General features: G+C 42.3%; 1 protein-coding gene across 3 annotated transcripts in view; it reads right to left on the bottom strand.

Moving 5' to 3' along the window:
• The window catches only part of Fam193a (family with sequence similarity 193 member A), a 122,566-nt gene that overhangs the window by 44,598 nt on the left and 54,607 nt on the right, over nucleotides 1-23,361 (bottom strand). For all 3 annotated transcript variants that reach the window (XM_051165016.1, XM_051165018.1, XM_051165017.1), the window contains 8 exons: nucleotides 23,080-23,234; nucleotides 22,051-22,218; nucleotides 17,168-17,402; nucleotides 12,384-12,508; nucleotides 7,985-8,132; nucleotides 4,293-4,370; nucleotides 3,317-3,429; nucleotides 2,961-3,203 (listed from right to left, as the gene is read on the bottom strand). In XM_051165016.1, coding sequence (XP_051020973.1) covers nucleotides 2,961-3,203; nucleotides 3,317-3,429; nucleotides 4,293-4,370; nucleotides 7,985-8,132; nucleotides 12,384-12,508; nucleotides 17,168-17,402; nucleotides 22,051-22,218; nucleotides 23,080-23,234 — 1,265 coding nt within the window. The remainder of the gene's footprint in view (nucleotides 1-2,960; nucleotides 3,204-3,316; nucleotides 3,430-4,292; nucleotides 4,371-7,984; nucleotides 8,133-12,383; nucleotides 12,509-17,167; nucleotides 17,403-22,050; nucleotides 22,219-23,079; nucleotides 23,235-23,361) is intronic.

Genomic DNA, 23,361 nt, shown 5'->3' with positions numbered 1-23,361 from the left:
TGAGGCAAGCACAGACGGTCACCATGAGGCCCTTCGATTGGGAGGACAGTGAGGAGCACCCCCCACTGAACACGACATCTCCTCTAAGGTCATGGTTCACGAAGAGTGTTCAGTGTCACTCACACTACTTAACACCTCTTAGTCACCTGAACACAAAAAAAAGCCTGGATGAGTAACATCTATGACATAAAGAAGGATGGGAAAGAATGTCCCACAGTAGAAATGCTGAGAAGATCACAAAAAGTTAAGATCAATTGGTATTACACTTTCATTTGGCTTAAAAGTCTTTAAGTAAAAATGCCATCTCCAAGAAGACATAATTTTTAATAAAATGTTAAGGTATAGGGAGCAATTAATTTCAGGTCTTTAGTGTTTGATTTCTTTTAAAGATTTATTTATTATTTATACAGTATTCTGCCTGCAGGCCAGAAGAGGGCACCAGATCTCATTATAGACGGTTGTGAGCCACCATGTGGTTGCGGGGAATTGAACTCAGGACCTTCCGAAGAACTGCCTGTGCTCTTAACCTCTGAGCCATCTCTCCAGCCCCTAGTGTTTGATTTTATAGTCACCAAATTATCAAAAAATATCCACCTGACTGAACTCCAAGTGTAGTTATATAACAACAGACCCAAGTCAGTTATGACAATCAGCTTCAATGTAGTGAGAAAATGACATGTTCATTAAAAAAATGAAAACCAGTATTAACTAAAACTTGCACAAATCTGTCCTCTATCTTGTCATACAATGATCTCCAGAAGGTAAAAATCCTAAGGACAAGTGGTCTGCGCCCAACATTACCAAGATCATAGTTCTTTTTTTTTGTTTGTTTGTTTTCCCAGACAGGGTTTCTCTGTGTAGCCTTGGCTATCCTTGACTCACTTTGTAGAACAGACTGGCCTTGAACTCACAGCAATCTGCCTGCCTCTGCACCCCCCCCCCAAGTGCTGGGATTAAAGGCGTGCACCATCAGGCCTGGATCATAGTACTTTTTGAAACAGTCTTTCTACATAGCCCTGGCTATGCTGGAACTCACTATGTAGGCCAGGCATTGAATTCTGAGAAATCCACCTGCCTCCTGAGTCCTTTCCACTTTCAAAATGAGGAGCCTGACACACTGCATCAAAACCTGGAGCTCACCACCAGATGAAAAGAGTACCCACTAGCAAGGGTGTATGTGTCTTGGCCAACACAGTATTTCTGTAGTACTGGTGTTGCCATGGTAGCAACCAATGGGAAAACTGGCTGAAATGAAGTGACCAATTTAACCTTGCATCACATGACAACTGAAGGCTTCTCAATCCCCGACTGCACTGCATTCAAATGATTATAATGATGATGCTGTTTCTTCAGTTTAGAAAACAGCACCAGGAATGAAAAATGCAAGACAAAAGTCACATGGATTTTTTTTCTTCAATTAATTAATCTGCTTTACATAGGATTTTCAAGTCACAGTGGTTGATATTTGGAAGACGTTAAGTGTAAGTTGTTAGGGCCTAGTGTATTAGAGGAAATGAGCAGCCCAGACCACAATGGGCTGTAAGCATAAGGTTAAAATCAAAGCCTACAGGGGGCAATTAAGTGGGACAGTTTGATACATTTGCAGTTTTTAGGGTTTTTTTTTTGGGGGGGGGCTTGTTTTTTTAAGACAGGACTTCTCTGTGTAGCCCTGGTTGTCTGGATTCATTGCCTGCTTCTGCCTCCCATGTGCTGAGATTAAAGGCGTGCACCACCACACCTGGCTTCTAATTTCAATTTTCAACAGATTCATCTGTCTTGTAAACGTCTATGTGCCTCAGTTAGAAGCTGTGTGAGACCTAGCAGAGAAATCCTCAAAATGCCTAAGGCCTGAGAGCACAAACAGCAGAACTTTGTTCAGTTAAGGATCAAACATGAACTTTAACCCAGGCCTTTAGAATTATTTTGGATTTGACGCCGGGGAAAGACTCAGTGGTACAGTGTTTGCCGAACATGTGTGAATCCCTGGGTTTTATTCCCAGCACTATAAAAATTGAGAGCTGAAAGACAGAAAAAACTCTGAAGGAGGAAAAAATGAGCACCACCACGACAAATGTAAATGAAGTGTGTGATAAGCATCTCTATCAGTTAGAAGAATCTGAGGACCATGTGCAGCCAGATATAGTCACAATCTCTCAACATGAGCACCTCTGTGGGGCTAGTGATGGCTCATGCTCAACTTCATTTAAGAAACCATAGACAGCCCAGTGTGGTGGCATATGCCCTTTAATCCTAGCACTAAGGAGGCAGGTGCAGGTGGATCTGTAGTCTGAGGCTTGTCTGGTCTCCAGCGTGAATTTCAGGACAGCTAGGATTACTTAGAAGAAAAAGTCTTGGAAAACAACAACTACCACCACCACCAACCAACGAGAGAGAGAGAGAGAGAGAGAGAGAGAGAGAGAGAGAGAGAGAGAGAGAGAAGAAGAAGAAGAAGCTATATACATCCATGTGCAAATTAGCTTATGAAGCCTCAGCAAATGACAAGGTCATGACTGAGTTTATAGCACCTTTGCTAATATGAAAGGCACATCTTTATAATATAGGAATACAGAAAACACAAACTTTCAATCGCTTGCTAAAGTGATCTTCTGAGTTCTTAGCAAGACATGGAACAGGCATGAACACTGGGCTGACAATGAAGAGGATGAACAGCCACTGGCCACCTCAGGCAGAATGAGAAGATGAGATCAGAACTGAGGAGACATTTCCCTGCATACCAACTGGCAATTATAAATTTACCTTATTTTTTTCAGGTAATAAAACAGTATAAGTTTGGGTTTACTGATTTCATGTTTTAACAGGTGCTTAACACACTGAAAGTTTTGTTTTGTTTGTTTTTAAATAAAAAGCACTGTAATAATGGTTTCATATTTCTGTAAAATGATGTCTGTTATTTCTCATTATTGGATAAATTTCTGAAACTATTAAAAATCACAACTTACAAAGTTGGTGCAGAGCCATTGTCTGTGAGGATGAGTCTGGGATGTTGCTGAATTGTGATGGGAGAGCTGGAACCTGACCCTGAGCTTGCTGATGACACACTAGGTGGGCGCATCTCAGATAGATAGTCGGGAGCAGAATCCACTTGGAGTGGTAGCTGGTGAATGTGGATGTCGTCAGTGACGGGGGGGTCCATGATACCACAAGTGAGGATGTGTGAGAGGCTGCAGTCATCACAAGCACATCTGATCGGGAATTAAGGACAGTTACCAAGAAAGCCAACTCTGAAGGTTGGGTTCAAACCTCTGCTGTTTCAGTGCAGGCTAAAGGCCAATAGCATCCAGGCAGCCCAGCTCACCTTCGCCTGTAGTTGCAGTTGGGGCAGTCCGGCATGCTCAGCCGAGATGACAACATGTGCCTTCTGGTATCTGTGAAGTTGTTCTCGCCAGTAACCACTTTCTTATTAGTTAACTAGAGGGAATTCATCAAACAATGGCTTAAATTTGTGAGACACTTCCCCCATTTCATCTGTAATAGTAATTACGCTCATTTACAAGACAAGAGGCCCAACCCCCCCCCCCCCCCCAAGAAAGGGTTTCTCTGTGTAGTTTGGCTGTCCTGGAACTTCCTTTGTAGCTCACATTTTACAAATGGACAAAACTAAAACAAGGCAGCAGCCCTGGAATCCACAGGCAGGGCCAGTCAAATGAAAATTGAACATCAGAAAACCCCCTGATGTTCTGGTCTGCAAAGACAAATCCCACGTGTATTTCTGCAGACAACCAGAAGGTAGGGCTGCTATAGACACCACGTTCACTCAGCCTGCTCCGGGTGTTCAGTACTTGTCCAACACTTCTCCACTGGTATGTGGAGAAGACTGAGCCTGACAGCTGCTTAGGAAGTAGCACCTACCTCAACTGACAAGCAGGCATCTGGATTTCAAAGGGAAAAGGCATACCAGAATCTAACTGGGCCTATAAGCACACTCAGGCAAGGCCTCTGTCTCCTCACATTGCTGAGAGCTCAACTTCAATCTGATACAAGATACTGGCACAAAAGGGGAAGAGGAGGAGTTCAAGGAATATGGATCCTTGTACCATTTTTCACATTTCCCACAGAGATCATTTTTTCAAACAAGTATATGGAAGACCATAAAACAGGTAAATGCAGTTGTTTATTTGAAAGTTAAAATCACTATGTATAATGAATGACTTTTACACTGGCAAGAGATGATCCAATGGTCTTCTTGATATTCTGTAACACAGAGCATAACTAGATACTAAGGTGGCACTTGTTCTGTGCAGTGATTTACATGTCTCTCCTGTCAGCCTTACCTGTTCTTCAATTAATCTCCTTTGCTTAAATATCTCCCAGTCTTCTGTTAACATGCGCTGTTTGGTTTTCATTGTCATCTAGAAAGGAAATACAAAAATACACACACACACGCGCGTGCGCGCACACACACACGCACGCACGCACACAAATGCACCTCTTAGTGACAACTAGACAAAACATTCTCAAGGAAGATTTTTTAAATGATAAAAAGAAAAATTGTATATTCAAGAAAAATTACCTATAAACAAAACAAGGGTGCAATACAAAAGGATGAGTCACCAGCTCTCTTATTTCAGCCTTTTACCTGACACGCAGAATATTACCACAAGTACTTTTTTCACATGGAAAACCTCAGGAGCTCCTCACTTCAAAGAGCAGGGTACATTCTGTGCAGAAGGAAGTAAATGCTTGCTCTCCTGAACTTGACAGGACACAAAGCCTGGTTGGGGCCTCCTGGAGCTGGTCTGCTCCACCCATGTACATGACCTTCCTAAGCCCTATTACCCTTCATCTATGTGTAATTTCAACAATAATAACATAAAATAAATTTTAAAAATTGTAAATTAAGTATAAAGCAATGCAACTTGAGAAGCAGAAGAAAATCTGAAACAGACGTAATGAAGTAAATTTCAAATGTCTGCCTACTCACTTTGGCACATTCCCTATTCCAAGAACTAAGGTGTGTACAGGCAAGCAAGTACCACTCTTTCTTAAACCCTTGAAAGCAGAGATCTGCATCAGCTTCTCAATTAGAACTAAGACTTCCAGCAGGACTGTGAGGCTCAAAGCAGACACCAGCTACTGTTGTATGGGCATTGTTACAAGCTGTCCTTATGGCAAGTTTACTAACCCCTCTACAGAAGATTCTTGGTGCTGCACATGCTTGGCGTAAGTATGGAGGGCCTATACTACAATGGACCCCTTCTACCATTGTCCAAGAGTGTGTGATAGCCAAACCGAGATTAGTGTAGGTGGTAGTAGCCCTTACAGGCCACAGGAGCCATCCTATGTGGTCTTACTATCAGCACACTGAGGTGTGGCTGCAGCATGGCTTTCATATGACATATTATATGTTCAGGCACCTCTGAGTTTAGAGATCTTTTGTAGTTTGTAACCTTGCTGACTTGAATGAGTGTAGACGCGAGCTCTCCAATTTTTGCTATTAATTTAGTGGTATTTTGTGCCCCTCAAGCTCCTTGTCCCCTTCTATGTATATTTCACCATGATGACAAGAGTTAGCCAGGTATAGGCTGGAATTTGGTGCTACAGTTTAGTTTATATATATATAATTTTATGTGTATGACTATTTTGTCAGCATGAATGTCTATGTAACATGTGCATGCCGAGTGCCCACAGAGGCCAGAAGAGTGTGTTGAATCCCCTGGAACTGGAGCTATAAATGGCTGTAAGCTGTTGTGTGGGTATTGGAAACCAAACCTAGGTCCTCTGAAAAAGCAGCCAGTACTGTCAATTGCTGAGACATCTCTCCAGACACCTACAATTTAGTTCTTGATTGTCTACATAAGGGTCCATATGCTGAAGGCTTGTTCCTCAGCACATAGTAACATTGGAAGGTGAAGGAACCTTGTAAGAAGTGGCTTCCAGCAGAAGTTAGGTCACTGGGGGCATAACCATGAAGTACATATTAGAACCCCAGAGCCTTCTCTCTGCTTCCTGGAGCCCTAAGGACCTTCTCCATCATGACCTCCACCCACATGCTGGTTACTTGAGCCAGGTGTGGTGCCCAGGGCTGCTAACACTAGCACTCAGGAAGCAGAAGCAAGAGGATCACAAATTTACAGCTAGCATGGACTGTGGAGTGAAACCTGTTACAAATAACAAACTGTTGTATTCTCTCATAGCGAAGGGAAACTGAGCAATATTGTTTTGCTTCATTATTTCAGACTACTAATGACCCAGACGTTGACTGCTTCCCCCTGACTCTGGTAAACAGTCATGTTCAGATGTCATAAATGTTCTCTGCACAGTTTACACTGTTCATAGTGTACTGCAGTATGCTTTTTCAAAACTACATATTAAAAGAAAACACGTGCACATAAAACTTTACTCATGAGTTTGTATAATACAGAACTGCATGTAAAATTAAGTACCATTTATGCGAATCTCTCATTTTCATGGTAAGAAGCTGACCCTGGAGTCAACTGTCAGGATCCTCCATAGGATACTAGCAGGCAGATCCTCAGAGATAACTCTGGCTCCTCCCACCCCAAGACTCAGCTCTCTTTGCTGCCAGAACAACAGGGCTCAGAAAACAGACTGCTATGCATACAGGACTCAGAGGGAAAGCAGCCGCTGGCCTCTTTCTGTGGCTACCTCTGTACAAGTGGGCTTCCAGCTACCTGTAGGGCCCAGAACTGATTCTGGAGGCTGTAGTAGGACAACTGCGGCTGAGGCCCCACACACATACATACTATGCAGGTCAGCCTGGCCGTTCTCACATTATTCCTTTGCCCAATCCATAGGTAGACCCTGTAGCTAACTAACCTGCTACAGTGTCAGTCTCCCAACCTGCACAAGAACAACCATGTTCCTGGCACAGCTGAAGGGGAACTATGTCTAGTAACCAAACACAACGATGGTTTAGGGCCACACTCACTCTAAAGAAAGTATAGATCAACAAGTGCTTCCCATCAGGGTCAAAACACACACACACACACACACACACACACACACACAGAGCAAGGAGGGCACTGCACAGGAAATGACCATGCAGAGGTCAAGGTCGTATCATAGCAGAATCACAAGCCTCTCAGGGCTATGATAAACTCATATGATAAGCAGTACTGAACTCTGTATGATGACAAAAGTAGGGACTAGGCCACAGACACCATTATAGCCTAAGACATTAAATAGGGAGGTTTTTTTTTTCAAGTTCTGAACAAGAAACCCCCTTCTCAACCACTCAGCAGCAGACAAGGAGAGAAATAGAGTCAACCAGTATCTAAATGGCACAATGATCTTGGAATTCGTGTGGGTCTGGCTTATACCTCAACCCAAAACAGCTACTCCTATCTGTTTACAAACTGGCGCGGGCGCGCGCACGCGCGCGCGCGCACACACACACACACACACACACACACACACACACACACACACACACACACACAAGGTTGCCATTTCTCCTTTATTATTCCTCACACCAGTACCTTTAAAACAGAAACTTTAAAGGCTGAAGCTATTCTTGCTTGGCTTTATCAGAAGCTCTAGAAAGGCAGAATGAATGGTAGACATACCATCTTAACAGCATGCCTAGTTGAGATTTGGTAGTGGGCACACGGTACATCCATTTTAGGTCCATCTCTAGCAGGCATATCCCACTTGTCCTGTTATGCTCTGCTCTTACATATGTATGTCTGTTCTCTACTGGATTTTTCTGGATGTAGGGAGAATAGGCTCTAAATAGCACCATGATTGATAAATGGCTGCTGGATCTGAAAAGCCTAGTAACTTCTCAAGGCCCTCCATTAGGACACAGAGACAGTGGTACAACCTTGTTGAAGACCTAATTGTTGCTGCTACACATTAATAAGATCAGATATCTGTGATATTGCATGGTTTCTACCAGTGCACACCAAAAGCCTCTGCTGAAAGCTCTGTAACTCAAGGCTGTAGCTAGCAACTTAGCACAGAGGCCCGAGAGTGCAGGGTATACCTCAGGAGCAGCATTTACCTGCTCATCCACATAGGCATCGATCCTCTTCTGACACTCCAGCCACTCCTCAGCAACTTTGCGCAGCTCTTCCTCAGAACGCTGGTACCTCTGCAGTAAGGTGCTGTATGTGTCTTCATTGCAGGTATCATGAGTAGTGGTTCCTAGCCTAGGAAAGAGAAGGCCTATCACAAAGGAAAAGCCCAGAAATTCCTGGCTAGATGGAAGAATCTTGGTTGCCTGTTGCTATTGTCTAACTTTATCACATCACGTCACAAAACATACCACAGCAAATCTTAAGGATTATTTACACAAAGCACTCTGAACAGAGCCACATATAAAGGAAATGCTCAAAGAAATAATAGCACCTGCTGAAAGAAACTAGCAGGAATCCTAAAAACACTAAGGCTGTGCATACATTTCTTATTAATATACAGTGACGCAGAGAAACCAAAATGTTTAATGACAAATATGTAACACACAAATGTTACAATTATACACACACACACAGGTTTTGAAGTGGAAATGTATTCATTTTAAGGAAAGGTATGACCAAGGCATGTTTAAAAATATGTTGTGCATAAACACAGGAAAAATATGTGTAAGAAACACAAAGTTGTTTGCAGTGCCTACCACTTCATGATTTCACCTGTAACAACCTAATGGTTAAAAATGAAAAAAAAAAAAAATCATTTTTAAAAAGATTCATTTATTTTATGTATGAGTGCTCTATCTGCATGTACACTTGCCTGCGAGAAGAGGGCATCAGATCACGTTAATAGATGACTGCTGGAAATTGAACTCAGGACGTCTGAAGAGTAGTCAGTGCTCTGCTCTTTTTTGTTTTGGTTTTTCGGGACAGGGTTTCTCTGTGTAGTCAGACATTTCTCTGGGACGTCTGGGCTTTGTACATTAAGAGCACCATGGGCAAGCTCCAGTGTCTGTACTAGGATGCCCCAATAACCCTTAGTGCTAGCCCCCCAAAAGTTCCAGGGTTTCTTTTCAATGTAGCCTTGGCTGTCCTGAACTCACTCTGTAGACCATGCTGGCCTCAAACTGAGTGATCTGCCTGCCTCTGCCTCTGCCTCTGGAATGCTGGGATTAAAGGCATGCACTACCATGCCCACCTAACAAAATCATTTTTTAATCAAAAATTTTTTACAGGTAAAAATGGGCAGAAATAGTTGCCAAAATCTTTTCCTTTCACTCTGTCAGGGTAGCTCACATTTGTGAACACTGTTAAAACAACAACAACAACAACAAAAACCAACAACAGGGAATTTCCAGACAATCTACCGATTGCAAGGCTACATCTAGGCTCTGCACCAAAGTCTGATTATCACCCTAGGTCCCAAGAACAGTTCCATGTTGCAGCTCTGAAAAATGTTTTCACCTGATTCCTACTGCTGCCATCCTTGTCCTTCCCCATTCCATGTGTAATGTTCTGAATGAGAACTGTACCCCATAATCTGGGGTATCTGAACCCTTGGTCTCTGCTTGGTGGTGCTGTTTGGGAGGTTTAGCTTTACTGCAGGAAGTACGTCATTGGGGACCAGCTTTAAGATTAGAAGCCTCAGCCGGGTGTGCTGGCACGCCTTTAATCCAAGCACTCTGGATGCAGAGGCAGGTGGATCACTGTGAGTTTGAGGCCATCCTGGTCTGCAGAGAGAGTCCAGGACAGTCAGGCCTCTGTATAACAGAGAAACCCTGTCTCAAAAAAAACCAAAACCAAACAAACAAGATTAGAAGCCTCATTCCACTTCCAGTTTGTTCTCTTTGCTTTGTTGTGATCATGGTTGAGATGCAAGCTCTCAGCTTCCTGTTTCCACTGCCATGCTTTCCCACCAAAATAGACTTTTATTTCTCTTGAAGTATAAGTCCACATAAACTCCTCGCTCTATAAGTTGCCTTAGGTATAGTGTTTTATCACAGCAACAGAAAAGCAACTAAGAGACCATGACCTTCCAGCCTGTCTTTCTTTCCAAGTGTTCTTCCTCCATTTCTACCAGTTCCATGTTACAAATATAGACTCTGAACAAAGAAGAGTGGAACTTCAGGGACCCTGAAGATTGTACTGGTGATAGAAATGAGGGGACCAGAACATTCTCACAGCACCTCTACAGGAATCCTAAAAGTACTAAGGCTACAACAAATGGAGCTGTATACACATTTCTTATTAAGGACCAACAGCCTACAGAATGAATGGCATGATTCTTTAATTGTAAACTGCCAGGAAAATGGGGTGGTGAGACAGCAGCTAAGCTCAGAGAAAAGACTCTCAAAGGACAAGGGAAAAAGAGAACTTCTGTTTGAGGACACGAAAAACTTTTGTAAATACTGTTAATTGCAAATAATGTAAATATAATTAATGCTATGAATTATAACTTAAAATGGTAAATTGGGCCAGGCGGTGGTGGTGCACGCCTTTAATCTCAGCACTTGGGACGCAGAGGCAGGTGGATTGCTTTGAGTTTGAGGCCAGCCTAGTCTACAAAGTGAGTCCAGGACAGTCAAGGCTACACAGAGGAGACCCTGTTTCGAAAAAACAAAAACCAAACAAACAAAAAACAAAACAAAACAAAAAGATAAATTGTATATATTTATAAAAAAATAAAAAAATTTAGTCAAATGGTACTGAAATGTAATTTAAAGTAGATGTACTATACAATATGTAAATATATCCCAATAAAGTGGCCAATAAAACAAGTAGACTTGGTTCCTAGAAGAGCAGTTCAGAGGCACAGCATTTTGGAGGAGGGTGGGGAGCTCGGACCTCACCAATGGACTAATCCACAGGTGAGTTCAGAGCTTCCTGGGACATATCAGGAACTAGTGGAAAATTGATGTACTTTATTCCTAAATCCTTTCTCTGCTTGGCAGTTACCACAAAGTGAACAGTTTTCCTCTGCCAAGTATTCCTGTGATGGACTGAATCTTCTGAAATGGTGAGAGCTGCTATCTGCAGCACATTATCAGTATTAGAAAGCTAACCGTAAGAACACTAAATTTCTCTGAATAAAGAGATTGTTTCTTAGTAATTTGTGGTGAAATTTTTTGTTTTTGTTTTTTGAGACAGGGTTTCTCTGTGTACCCTGGCTGTCCTGGAACTCACTCTGTAGACCAGGCCAGCCTTGAACTCACAGTGATCAGCCTGCCTCCGCCTCCCGAGTACTGGGATTAAAGGCCTGCACCAGCATGCCTGGCTGTGGTAAATCATTCTTAGGTTTGACTGGTGGGTCTGTGGTGGGACACAAAGAAACACCTTTTCTGGGCTGACTAGAACTCCTTAGATGCCATGCTGCCTTTCTCTTTTCCATACTTCACTCCTCTTAGGACTTGAGAGTAAAAGAGAGAGCGCTCTTGAGTGAACATTCAAAATTAGGATATGGTTACTCTTTGGAATCTAACTGCAATTCCTAGTGAGAAAAATATTCTGAATATGGGACCAGAAAAGAGTTTCTGTCAACCATTGGAGATCAACTGGATGACCAATCAACTGGACCATCAAGTCCAATACTCATCAAGAAATGAATGCAAGCGCAGGTAACTGCGACCTGCTCTAGCCCCATAGGAGGCATGGGCGAATGTGAATGTGATTCTCACAACTGGATAAAAGCATTTTCTTCATGGCAACCTTGGCTTCCTTTCCTTTCACACAGGTTGCAGTCAGAAAATTCCAATGTAGTCTACTCTCCAAGAGTGTACTGAATCTTGTTGATTTAAAATTATTTTATATATCTTTTTAACACACGTGTGTGCAGCACTGTCTGCTGGAGCCTTTATTTATGGTGTTATAACTGAATAACATTTATATTGGTTTATTATTTAAAAGTTCAATTGGGGGCTGAAGAAATAACTCAGCAGTAAAACAGCACTAGTTGCTTTTCCAGAAGGGCTGAGTTTGGTTCCCATCACCAGCATGGCAGCTTCTTAGACCTGCCTGTAAGTCCAATTGCAGGGAATCCAATGGCTTCCTCAGGCACTGCAGCATGTGATACAGACAGGAATGCAGGCAAAACAGTCACATTCATAAAATACAAATTATAAATAAACAAAAGTTTAGTTGTATTATGTCTTAGGTGTTTCTTTTTTTAAGATTTGTTTGTTTGTTTGTTTATTATATATGCAGTGTGCTGGCTGCATGTACACCTGCTGGCCAGAAGAGGGCATCAGATCACATTATATAGATGGTTGTGAGCCACCATGTGGTTGCTGGGAATTGAATGCAGGACCTCTGGAGGAGCAATCAGTGCCCTTAACCTCTGAGCCATCTCTCCAGCCCCTTAGGTGTTTCTTTCTGTTCACTACCTTTTCCCCTATGTCCTGTTCTTTTTCCTGTAAGGACTTCCACATGTGGTCTACAGCCACATGAAAACAGAACATCACAGCAAGTAAGAGAATCCAAGTCAAGACAAAATACCTGATCTGAGACACCAGTGCTGGCAAGTTGCTCTGGAGAAGTGGTTCTGAAAAGACCAGATTTTCAAACAGGTGTTTGTTATGCAGTTCCCATGTCACCTGGAACTTTTTCAAATGTTCATTTTCCTAGTTTTGAAAAAAATAAAATAAAAATAACAGAAGATGTAGTGAGTGGATGAAAATACAAAATTTTGCAGAAGGATAGACCCCCCCCCCCTTTACCGCAAACCGATGCCCTGCTAGTTTCTGCACAGGCCTAGAACATATTCTTGTGAAGAGTCATTGCTCCCTGCCTGTGTCAACACAACAAACCAGATCTCTGATATGAGCAATATGGGATGACATCTCACTGCCTTCTAAGTAACTCTATACATGGGTGGCAGGTGGGCTTGGGGACTTAAAAAGACTGATGATCTGACTCAGCTGGTAAAGGTGCTTGGTGCTATCCTGATGGTCTCTTGAACCCACATGGCAAGAGTCAGCTCCTACAACGTGTCCTCTTGACTTCCACAAGCATGCACATGCAAGTATGTAAAACTTTTTTTAAAAAGAAAAATGTATTAGAGTCAGGACAATACTTTTCTTGCCTGTCTTTGTGAAAGCTCATTCATTCTATTAGCTACAAATACATTCTCCACTGGGGACACTTAGGTAAGGCAAGGGCTTTTATTTTTCTAAGAATCATGAGCAAACCCATCAAGTGCTAGAGAGGACAGGCTGGGAGCCCACAGCAGTGGCACGATGGTGCATCAGTGTTCTCTGCCTCCTCTGGACTGGATTACTCTCTGATGTTTTAACCTTCGTATGTATTCTCAGTCCAGTTTTTCCTAGAAATGTCATTAGTGAGAGGTTCATCATTGCATCTTCCACATAGCGCTGGTGTGTCCCACATCTTTGTCACCTTGGGGCACGTACTAGAGCTCCCTTACCAATTTTCATTTCAGTCTTTTACTGTTTGTCTACTAAGTTTTTTGTCTCCTTTCATTTTTTTCTACCAAAGATTTAACTCTAGGGCTGGAGAGATGGCTCAGAGATTAACAGCACTGGCTGTTCTTACAAAGGTCCTGATTCAACTCCCAGCAACCACATGGTGGCTCACATCCATCAATAATGAGGTCTGGTGCCTATTTCTGGTGTGCAAGTATACATGCAAGCAGAACAGTATATACATAATAATAAACAAACACATATTTTAAAAAAAGATTTTAACTCTAGGCTTTGTACATGCTGGGCAAGCCCATTACACTGAGCTACATCCCCAGACCTTTTGGTTTGAGGTAAGGTTTCTCTATGTACCTATGCTGGCCTTTAACTTAAGAAGCTCTTGCCTCTGCATTCTAAGTGCTGAGATTAAAGGGTAAGGGGGGGGTGGGGGGGGTGGGGTGTGTGTGTGTGTGTGTGTGTGTGTGTGTGTGTGTGTGTGTGTGTGTGTATTATGTGTTTCTGAGTTTAATTTTCCCAAAAACCAAGATGATCCTTTGCAATCATCTTAATCATAAATTCATGAATTTAAACACATTTTACTTCTTTAGACACAAAAAACAGTTATTTTATAGTCTTTGAAAATGCACTATCCGCCAGGCATGGTGGCACATGCCTTTAATCCCAGCACTCAGGAGGCAGAAACAGGTGGATCCCTGAGTTCGAGGCCAGCCTGGTCTACAAAGTGAGTCCAGGACAGCCAGGGCTACACAGAGAACTCCTGTATTGAAAAACGGGACTGGGGGGTGGGGTGGGAGAGAAAGCACTATCTTCAGTGTGTAGCTGTTGTCTCTGCTTGCTCTCAGCTATGGTGTCTTCAACCTTTATTTTGTGACTTAAAAGCAAACTGGGACTAGAGAGATGGCTCAGCACTCTAGAAGCCCTGAGTTTGGGTTTCAGCACCCATATAGCACCTCACAACAATCTATAACTTCAGTTACGGGGGGTTCAGTGCCTCTCTCCTGGCCTGGTCTACATGGGAACAGACATGAAGCTGGTACACAGATATGCATGAGGCAGAACACCCATGCACATAAAATTAAAAAGAAATTAAATTTCAAAACAAAGGAAACTGGTAAGCTTCTCATTTGTGAAGCTTGCACAGCTTGTACCACTGCACAGTAATTTCCAGGTTCTTTGGTGTATCACAAAAATCCAGGGCCATGATAAACATAGCTCTTGCTCTCCTTCCAGTATTCAGGTTACAGTCAGTTATGAGGCCTGCACTGTGAGGTGATTTCACCTTGGATTAGACTGAGATTTTACTCTATCCCAAGAGTAGACTAAATCCTTGGGACTAATGTTGACTTGAACACAGGTGTTCTCAGTATTCCAATTTTCAACCAAGTTTTGGCCGTTAGCTCTTCTTTCCTTTCACAGCTTCTCAGTAAAAGACTTTTATCTTCTTCTATATGACCTTCTAAATTAATCTGTTTCTTTGAAGAAGGAATACTGCAGAATATGTAATCTATGCCATGCATTATCTATCAAAGTAATATTCTTACATGTAAAACATGTAATCATGAAGCTGCATTTTTTGTTTTTTTCAAGACAGGGTTTCTCTGTATAATCTTGGCTATTCTGGATTCACTTTGTAGACCAGGCCGGCCTCAAACTCACAGAGATCCACCTGGCCTGTGCCTCCAAGAGTGCTGCGACTACAGGCATGCCCCACTGTACTTGGCTTCATGCAGATGCATTTTATTTAAAAATTTCCTCCCCTTTAGAGACAGGGTTTCTCTGCATAGCTGTGCCCAGATTTATTCAAACTTTAACTGGGAACAAACCACAAGAAAATATTTCTATGAGTTAATAATTATTTCACCCCTGAGCATATATCCAGAGAACTCCATACCCTACCATTGAGATATCTGCACTTTCACCGTTATTATTGCTTCATTCACTATAGCAAAAAATCACAATCAACCTAGCTGTCCAACAACAGATGGACAATGGAAATTTGGTGTGTGTGTGTGTGTGTGTACTATTTATATTATATATACTAAATATACACTATACACTATTTACCTCTAAAGAAAAAGGTAGTAACTATTTGCAGGAAAATGGATGGGCTTAGAATACATACTAAGTGAAGTCACTCAAGCTCAGAAAGAAAAAAAGCTACATGCTCTCAATATGTAGAATCTATCCACTAAAATATGTACATATGTAAACAAGTGTACACACGGGCACTGTACAATATGAAGGAAAGAGAACAAGAAAGGCTATTAGGAGCTGAGGAAGTAATGAATGCATGTAACAAGCACAAGTTATAAAAAGAGGATTTAAAAAAAAAAAAAACTTTTAACTGTCATGGATTTTTTCAGTTTTGGCAGTAGGAAAGTGCATAAAAATCTATGATAGTTAAAGTGTAAAATCAAACATGTATCTATACAACTTCCATTCTGAATGGCTACTCTCACTATATAGAAGTATACTGAGATGCAGACTTTGAGACTGGTTAATTTTAATGTGTGACCTTTTATTTGCCAACTATAGCACGCATAAATGTATGTATGTATGTATGTATGTATGTATGTATGTATGTATGTATGCAATTTTTAAAATGAAAAAATACTGTTAAGCATGGCTTGTTTAAAATTTTTTGGGGGGCTACTGATGGAACCCAGGGCTGTACATAGTAGGCCATCATCATTTTACCACTGAACTCAAGCAAAACTCTGTTAACTTCGTAAGATGGAGTCATCTGAGGAGGGCTGGACATCAACAGCCCTGTCTGGAGAGTGTGTATTTAAAAAACAAACAAACAATACCTTAACCTAGGCTGCTACTCTCCAGGGAAATGAGCAGGTGCATGAAGCTCTAGAGCAGCAGCTATGAAACCAAGTCTAGAATAAGCAAAGTCTCAAGCTAAGGTGGAGGAGGAGGGATGAAAGGTACAAGATGTACAAGAGGGTGTATAGGACAACTGCACCTACCAAGGCCCTCCCACCCAGCTTCCCTCTAGACATCTCACCCCCTTTTCCCTGAACATGTGTCTCACACACCTCTCCTTGGAAGCAGTTACCTGTCATGGTAGTAGACTGAGATAGAAAACTGGACAGTGTAGGGCTGTTGGATTTATCATGACAAATGGTATTATGCGAACTTTTCTGGAGCATCACAATTAGCATTATAATCAGATAAAAAAAATAATAATCAGATAATGGTGAAGACTTGCAGACTGTTTGGGGAGGGGACACTTGACAGGGTAAGGGAGGCAGCCTAGAGAGTTTCTATGGTTGTTCCTGAGGAATCCCGGTCTGTTTCCAACTACAATGGCTGTATTTCCATGCAATGCCTCTGTCCACCCAGGAAAGGGGTGGTCAGAAATTCACTTGTGTCCCCTGCTAGAAGTGTGAAAAGCATGTAAAGAAGGGGATAGGCAGCGTCCCTTTCTTTGTACTGTGCTGCTAGGTGCCGTCATGAAATAATTCAAGGAAGAGGCCCTTGGATAATGCCTTTCATCAACTGCAACACCAGCCACTGGCAGCACACCAACCAAAGACAACAAAACCTTCTTAGACTCCCCATCAATGCACCACTGCTTCACTTCCATATCCTAGTGTCTCGCTGTCTAGTGCTCAGGGCTTCCCATGCTAATGCACCTTGACACCAATTTTCTCAAAGCTTCTACCTGCCAGCAAAGTCCACCAAACAATCTGAGCCTACCTTGTGTGGAAAGAGTCTGTGATTGAACAAGGAGGATTTAGCTGTATGATCAGTCCCCTAGCTGTATATATCTCCCCTATCACATGCTTTTGCTCTTTAGCAGCCAGGAAAGAAGTGGGCATGATCTCTCACCAGAGTGCCAAGAAAGGTACTGATAGATCGTGCAGCCTGGCAGAGGGCACCATACTCCTCCAGGAGTAGGGAGACAAAGTGGTGTGCCTGTGGTGGGCCCTGCAGGCTAGATGGCGCCTTGGCCTTCGCTGCAGCGGATAGCTGCCGGAGCAGGCGAACCTTCATTTCGAGCACATACTCCCGGGCTTGCTGTTCCAATCGCTGGTAAAGCTGATAGGGGTCCCGCTCACAGAGCCTACAGAGACAAAGAAAGAGTCACTACTCAGCCATAGTCTATCCACACATACCAGTCGACAGGCAGCTTTCAGTCAATGTCTCTGACAATCCACTGTCTTCTTTTTAACAACCTGTGGGAGTTACTGATAAGGAACTTGTGCACCGAAAGCATTTGATGCCAGGTAATTCACAAAAAACCTGACACAAATGCTTCTTCTGACTGCACTGTTTATGCAACCAGTGTAGGGACTCTCTGTTCCATGCCCACGGTCCATGAGAGAATTATAACTCACAACCAAGAAGTTAAAAGCCTCCCTTTTACTGTGCCTGAGAGCTGACCTCAGGTATTAACCCAATGAGTGGGATTTAAAAAGTGACAAGCCCCAATCCCAGCAGAGGCTGATACCTGGCTGGAGAGCTGAGGCCCAGTTTGCCTGCCTTCTTTCTAGGAACTCAGTATCCCAAACAAATGAGCCTGTATTATTTTCATAATTAGAACAAGTTTTAGATACAGGTTATCAACACAGCAATGAAATGCATAAAATACAGTGAAATGCTGACGAGCAGGGTAAATGTATCCTTGCAACTACCCACAATGATAATGAATGTCAATCAAAACTCACAGGTGATTCTTTTTATAGTTTTGAGAAAAGGTAGCCTTTCTTTTCTTTTCTTTTTTTGAAAAGGTGGCCTTTCTTCCTCAGCCTCCTAATGATGGATTATAGGCTCATGCATCAAGGTGATCCAGCTTTTAAAATTTGCTCTATAATATTTGGTATTACTATTGTTAAAGTTGCCACTTCTTTAAAAAGTACATATCTCAGATGCCTCTAGATCAGAGATTCTCCACCTGTAATTATAATTATAAAGTAGCAACAAAAATAATTTTATGATTGGGGATCACTACAACACGAGGAACTGTATTAAAGGGTCTCAGTGTTAGAAAGGTTGAGAACCACTGAAGCAATAACCAAAACATCTATGTGAACATGTCATTATGAAGAACCAGCTGAGCTCAGTGGCTGTTAGACACCAGGTGTAGAATGCATCAAGCTGTAAGATTTATACAATAGATTCTTCCACCTTTTGCCTACCACATTAAATCTTAAGAGCAGAGCATAGTTGTTACCTCTTCAATTAAACAAAACAAAAAAAAGCAAAGTACTATGGACTCCCCCCACCCCACCCCCCAAGACAGAGTTTCTCTGTGTGTAGCCCTGGCTGTCCAGGACCTCACTATGTAGACCAAGCTGGGCTTGAACTCACAGAGATTCACTTCCCTCTGCATTTTAACTACTGAAATTAAAGGCATGCGCTGTCACCACCTGGCTGTGGATTTTTGTTTTTAAAGATTTATTTATTTATTATGTATGCAGTGTACACCTGCATGTCAGAAGAGACCACCAGATTGCATTCTAGATGGTTGTGAGCCACCATGTGGTGCTGGGAATTAAACTCAGGACCTCAGGAGGAACAGTCAGTGCCCTTATTTTTATTTATGTGGGTGCATGTGTGTATGAAGGGGGGTATGTATGAATTAACTCAGGTGCTCAGAGAGGACAGAAGGCGGCACTGGATCCCTTGGAACTGGAGTTACAGATAGTTGTGAGCCACCATGTGGTGCTGGGAACTGAACTCAGTACCTCTGGAAGAGCAGACAGTGCTCTTAACCTCTGAGCCATCTCTCCAGGCCCTGTGCATCATTTTTAATCTCAGTACTCGAGATGGAAGATCTCTGTTGGTTGGATGCAAACCTGGTTTTCATAAGTTCCAGGCTAGCCTGAGTTACATGGTGGTTTTTTTCCCTTTAAAAAAAGAACAACAACAACAAGAAAAAAAAAAAAATTAAAAAAAAAATACAAATATGTATTTATAGCTGGGTGGTGGAGGCAGAGGCCAGCTTGATCTATAGAGTGAGTTCCAGGATAGCCAGCACTACACAGAGAAACCCTGTCTTGAAAAGCAAAAGACAAACAAACAAAGTATTTGTTATTTTTATATGTACATATATGTGTGTGTACCTGAGTTTATGTGCACCAGGAACATGCCTAAGCCCATGGAGACCAAAAAAGGACATTGTATCCCCCCTCACTGGAATGTGAATTACAGGTAGTTATGAACTCCCATAATGGGCATAGGTTCTGCGAAACAAATTCAGGTCCCCCGTAACAGCAGCAAGCACTCTTAACTGTTAAGCTATCTCTCCAGCTCCTCCTGTCCCCTTTATAAGGTTGTAAAAGTTATAAAAGACAAGAATCAAGAAAAAATGTACAAAGTAGTGTATAGAGTATATATGTGTATAAAATCTGCAAAGTAATACATAAAGCCTTGCATACAACATGCAAGATAATGAATATGTACAGCTAAGTATACAATGTCCTTAAAGAAAATAAACCAGTAGAATTCTTAGTACGGCTGCTGTATTTCAAAAAGATGAATAAATTGTTTTGTTTTGTTTTGTTTTTAGTTTTTCGAGACAGTGTCTCTCTGTGTAGCCTTGGCTGTCCTGGACTCACTTTGTAGACCAGGCTGGCCTCGAACTCACAGCGATCCACCTGCCTCTGCCTCCTGAGTGCTGGAATTAAAGGCGTGTGCCACCACTGCCAGGCATAAAATTTTTTAACATTAAAATTTCGTGGGTTTCCCCCATTACTAGACCAAACTCAGGGCTTTTCACATACTGTGCAAGAACTCTACCACTGAGCTATCCCTAGCCTTTGGTTTGTGGAGACAGGGTGCTACTGTGTGGCTAAGATAGCCTTGAACATGCTATAAAGCACAGACTAGCCTCAAATTTATAATCTTCTTCCCTCAGTCTCTCTGTGGTGGGATTATAGGTATTTATCACTAAGTCTGGCAACAATTTTAAGCAGAATGTGTTCCATATGTTTAAGGACAATGACATAAGACTCAAATGAGCACGTAACAACTAACAGGAACACTAGAATGCTGAGGAGAAGGCTTAGTGGGTAAGATGGCGTGCTTTGCAAGCACAAGGACTGAATTCAAACCACTAGTACCTCTGTAAAGGGCCAGATATCCCTGAGCATGCCTGTTACCCCAGCATTGAGAGGTCAAAACAAGTGGTTTCTGAAAGCTCTTTGGCACCCAGCCTAGTTGAAAAGGGGTAGATATTCAAAGCTTGATGGTCAACCAGTATAGCCAAAATAATGGTTCAGTGGAAAGTCCTACCTCAAAGCAATAAGGAGAGCAACAGAGGAAGATACTCTGGCCTCCCTGAACACGTACACATCTGCACACTCATGTGAATGTAACCAAACACACAAGCTCTTTAAAAAAGGAAGCCCCGTGAACACTCTCCTTTAGTTTTTTAGAGCAGTGAAATTAGAAGATTTTGATTCTTTGTCCATTTCTACATTTTACAAATTTAAGGAAGAAATCATGTGATACTTTTGAGTACAGACTTTTTTTAATTGTAAACTTTTTATGAGTATGTGAGTTTTGCTTGCATGAATATATAAATGCCACATGTTTGCCTAGTACTCCCCAAAAATGGGCTTTGGATCCTCAAACCTGCAATTGTAGATAGCTATGAGCAAGCCCTCTGCAAGGACAGCCAGTGCTTCCAATCACTGAGCAGTATCTCCCTGGCCCATGCAGACACTTATGTAAAAAAGATACCGCAAGTAGTTTATCACTCAATCATTCAAACATGTGTTCATAGATGCTGTCCCACCTGGATGAAACCTGTGCTGACACTGTTCTAAAGCATCATAGAAGTAGCATGAATGTCACTAACTAGGAAACCTCTTTAAAAAGGGACTGAACATATGGAATTGTCTCATATAACACTAAGTAAGTCGCAGGTCAAATCCTAAACACAATGCTTTGCAAAACAGTGCCTCTGCTTCTTTGACATAATCTACTACATGACAAATGCGACTTCATAAGATACCAAAGTGTGTAATCAAAACATCAGAAAAAACAAAATGAGAAAAATCCATGAAATATCCAGCTCAGATTTGTTGCTTTTATTTGAAACACTTCAAAAATCAGGAAAAGATGGAACATTTAAATTGTAAGGAACAACAGAAGTGATGCCAACCTCACTTTCTGTCAGTCACTGGGCACAGGGAACCTGCTGAAGAACAGATGCCAGGCAGGAAGCACTTCCTGAAAGAACAGCTGCTGTGCACCTCACAAGCTGCCTGATCTTACAGTGCTTCATTGACAGGAGCACTCTGCCTTTCTCCCTGAGTTATAAACTCAAGAGTCTTATAAAAGTATATAGCATCACCTGGCACAGCAAGGGTATCTTGGCTGTGTTACTGTCTTAATATATGACAGAAACATTTCAACTTAGAAACAGGAGAACCCAGCTGGGTGTGATGGCACATGCCTTTAATCTCAGCACTCAGGAGGCAGAGGCAGGCAGATCTCTGAGTTCAAGGCCAGCCTGGTCTACAGAGTTGTAGACTCCTGGCTGTCCTAGAGTACACAGAGAAATCCTGATTCTAAACCAAAAACAGAAAGAAAAAGTGAGAGAGCGAGAGAGGCTCCCGTTTGTCAGTTACCTGCTGAAGACCTGAGCTACATCAAGAGCTCAAAAGTCCAGCTGAGCTTTACTCAGGACAGCACTGAGGCTCCATGGGTAATAGGGAGAGCAGGGACTAGATGGAGCTGTAACTCGAAGGGGCAACCTATACCTATCCACGAGCTCCTTCACTCCTTCTTTGTCGGGAACCAGAGACTGGTCCTGGTCTTCTGCCAGTGGGGTCCCCGCCTGGCGGTATATGCATCGGACCATGTAGCGTACTTCTGACCAATAGTTCTGCAGTTGCTGCGGCTCCCGGTCTGTCTCTGCTGAGATGTCTCTGTGACAAGCCAGGAAGCAGCAGAATTAATGGAGGTAATCTACCTAACTTCCCACAAGGAACTCCCCAACTCTATACTCTGATCCCACAGCACACACAGCCCTTGCTTTCTACCCTTTGGAGCCCTGTCTCAGGTCAGGGATTCAGGCTTTTTCTATAGGGTCCTGGAGTTTTGTTCAACTCCTAGCAGCTTCTATCTCAAGGCCCTCTTCTATACCCATTTATTTATGTTCACCGTAGGCTCATTTTTCTTTTTAATTTAATTTTCTTTTTCTTAAGATAAAGTCTTGTTATGTAGCCCTGACTACACTGGAACTTATAGGTAGATTCCTCTGCCTCTCAAGTACGGGGATTATGACATTTAACAATAGTTGGCTTTTCTTTAAATTCTGTTGGTTTTTGGTTTTATTTTTGTTGGTTTTTTTTTTTTTTGTTTGGTTTGGTTTTTGGTTTTTGGTTTTCCGAGACAGGGTCTCTCTGTGTAACCTTGGCTGTCCTGGACTCACTTTGTAGACCAGGATGGCCTCAAACTCACAGCAATCCGCCTGCCTCTACCTCCCTGAGTGCTGGGAGTGGGTGCCACCACACCCAGCTTACCTTTCTTTAAATTCTAAAGAGCTCTATTTTGCTCTTTATGAGGCCCAGCTTCCTAGTGTTTAGTCCTTCCTCAAGGGCAAGAATTTTGTCTTTCTGTGTAGTTTTTTTCCCCCCTCATAATATAGCAAAGTCACATCCTACTCTCAGGGTAATGTCAAACAGGCACTGTTTGTTTGTCAAAAGAACCCCAATTCTTAGCTAAGCACAACATATTCCTACATACCATGACCCCAGCATAAGCAGTACAACCAACTCAACACATACCTGCGCTCACTGCAGGCCTCACATGAACAGGCATCTGAGGGTGTGGTGCCTAGCCCTGAAGAGGTCATCGTCTGTGTGCCTAAGGCCAGCCTCCCAGGACCACTGGTCTCAGGCTGGGAAGCGCCAACTGATGAGTGAAGAAGAAAATCTTGGCCCTGCTTTAAAAATAGAATAAAACAGACCAGTTATGTTTATGACATCAATTGTCTATTGGCTTCTTAAAAATGCCTTGTGAGGCAGGTATGATGGTGCATGACTTTCATTCCAGCACTTAGGCGGCAG

This window comes from Acomys russatus, chromosome 22, assembly GCF_903995435.1.
Source record: "Acomys russatus chromosome 22, mAcoRus1.1, whole genome shotgun sequence".
Taxonomy (NCBI): Eukaryota; Metazoa; Chordata; class Mammalia; order Rodentia; family Muridae; genus Acomys; species Acomys russatus.
The sequence above is the reverse complement of the archived record's forward strand: the minus strand, read 5'-3'. Positions and strand labels throughout refer to the sequence as shown.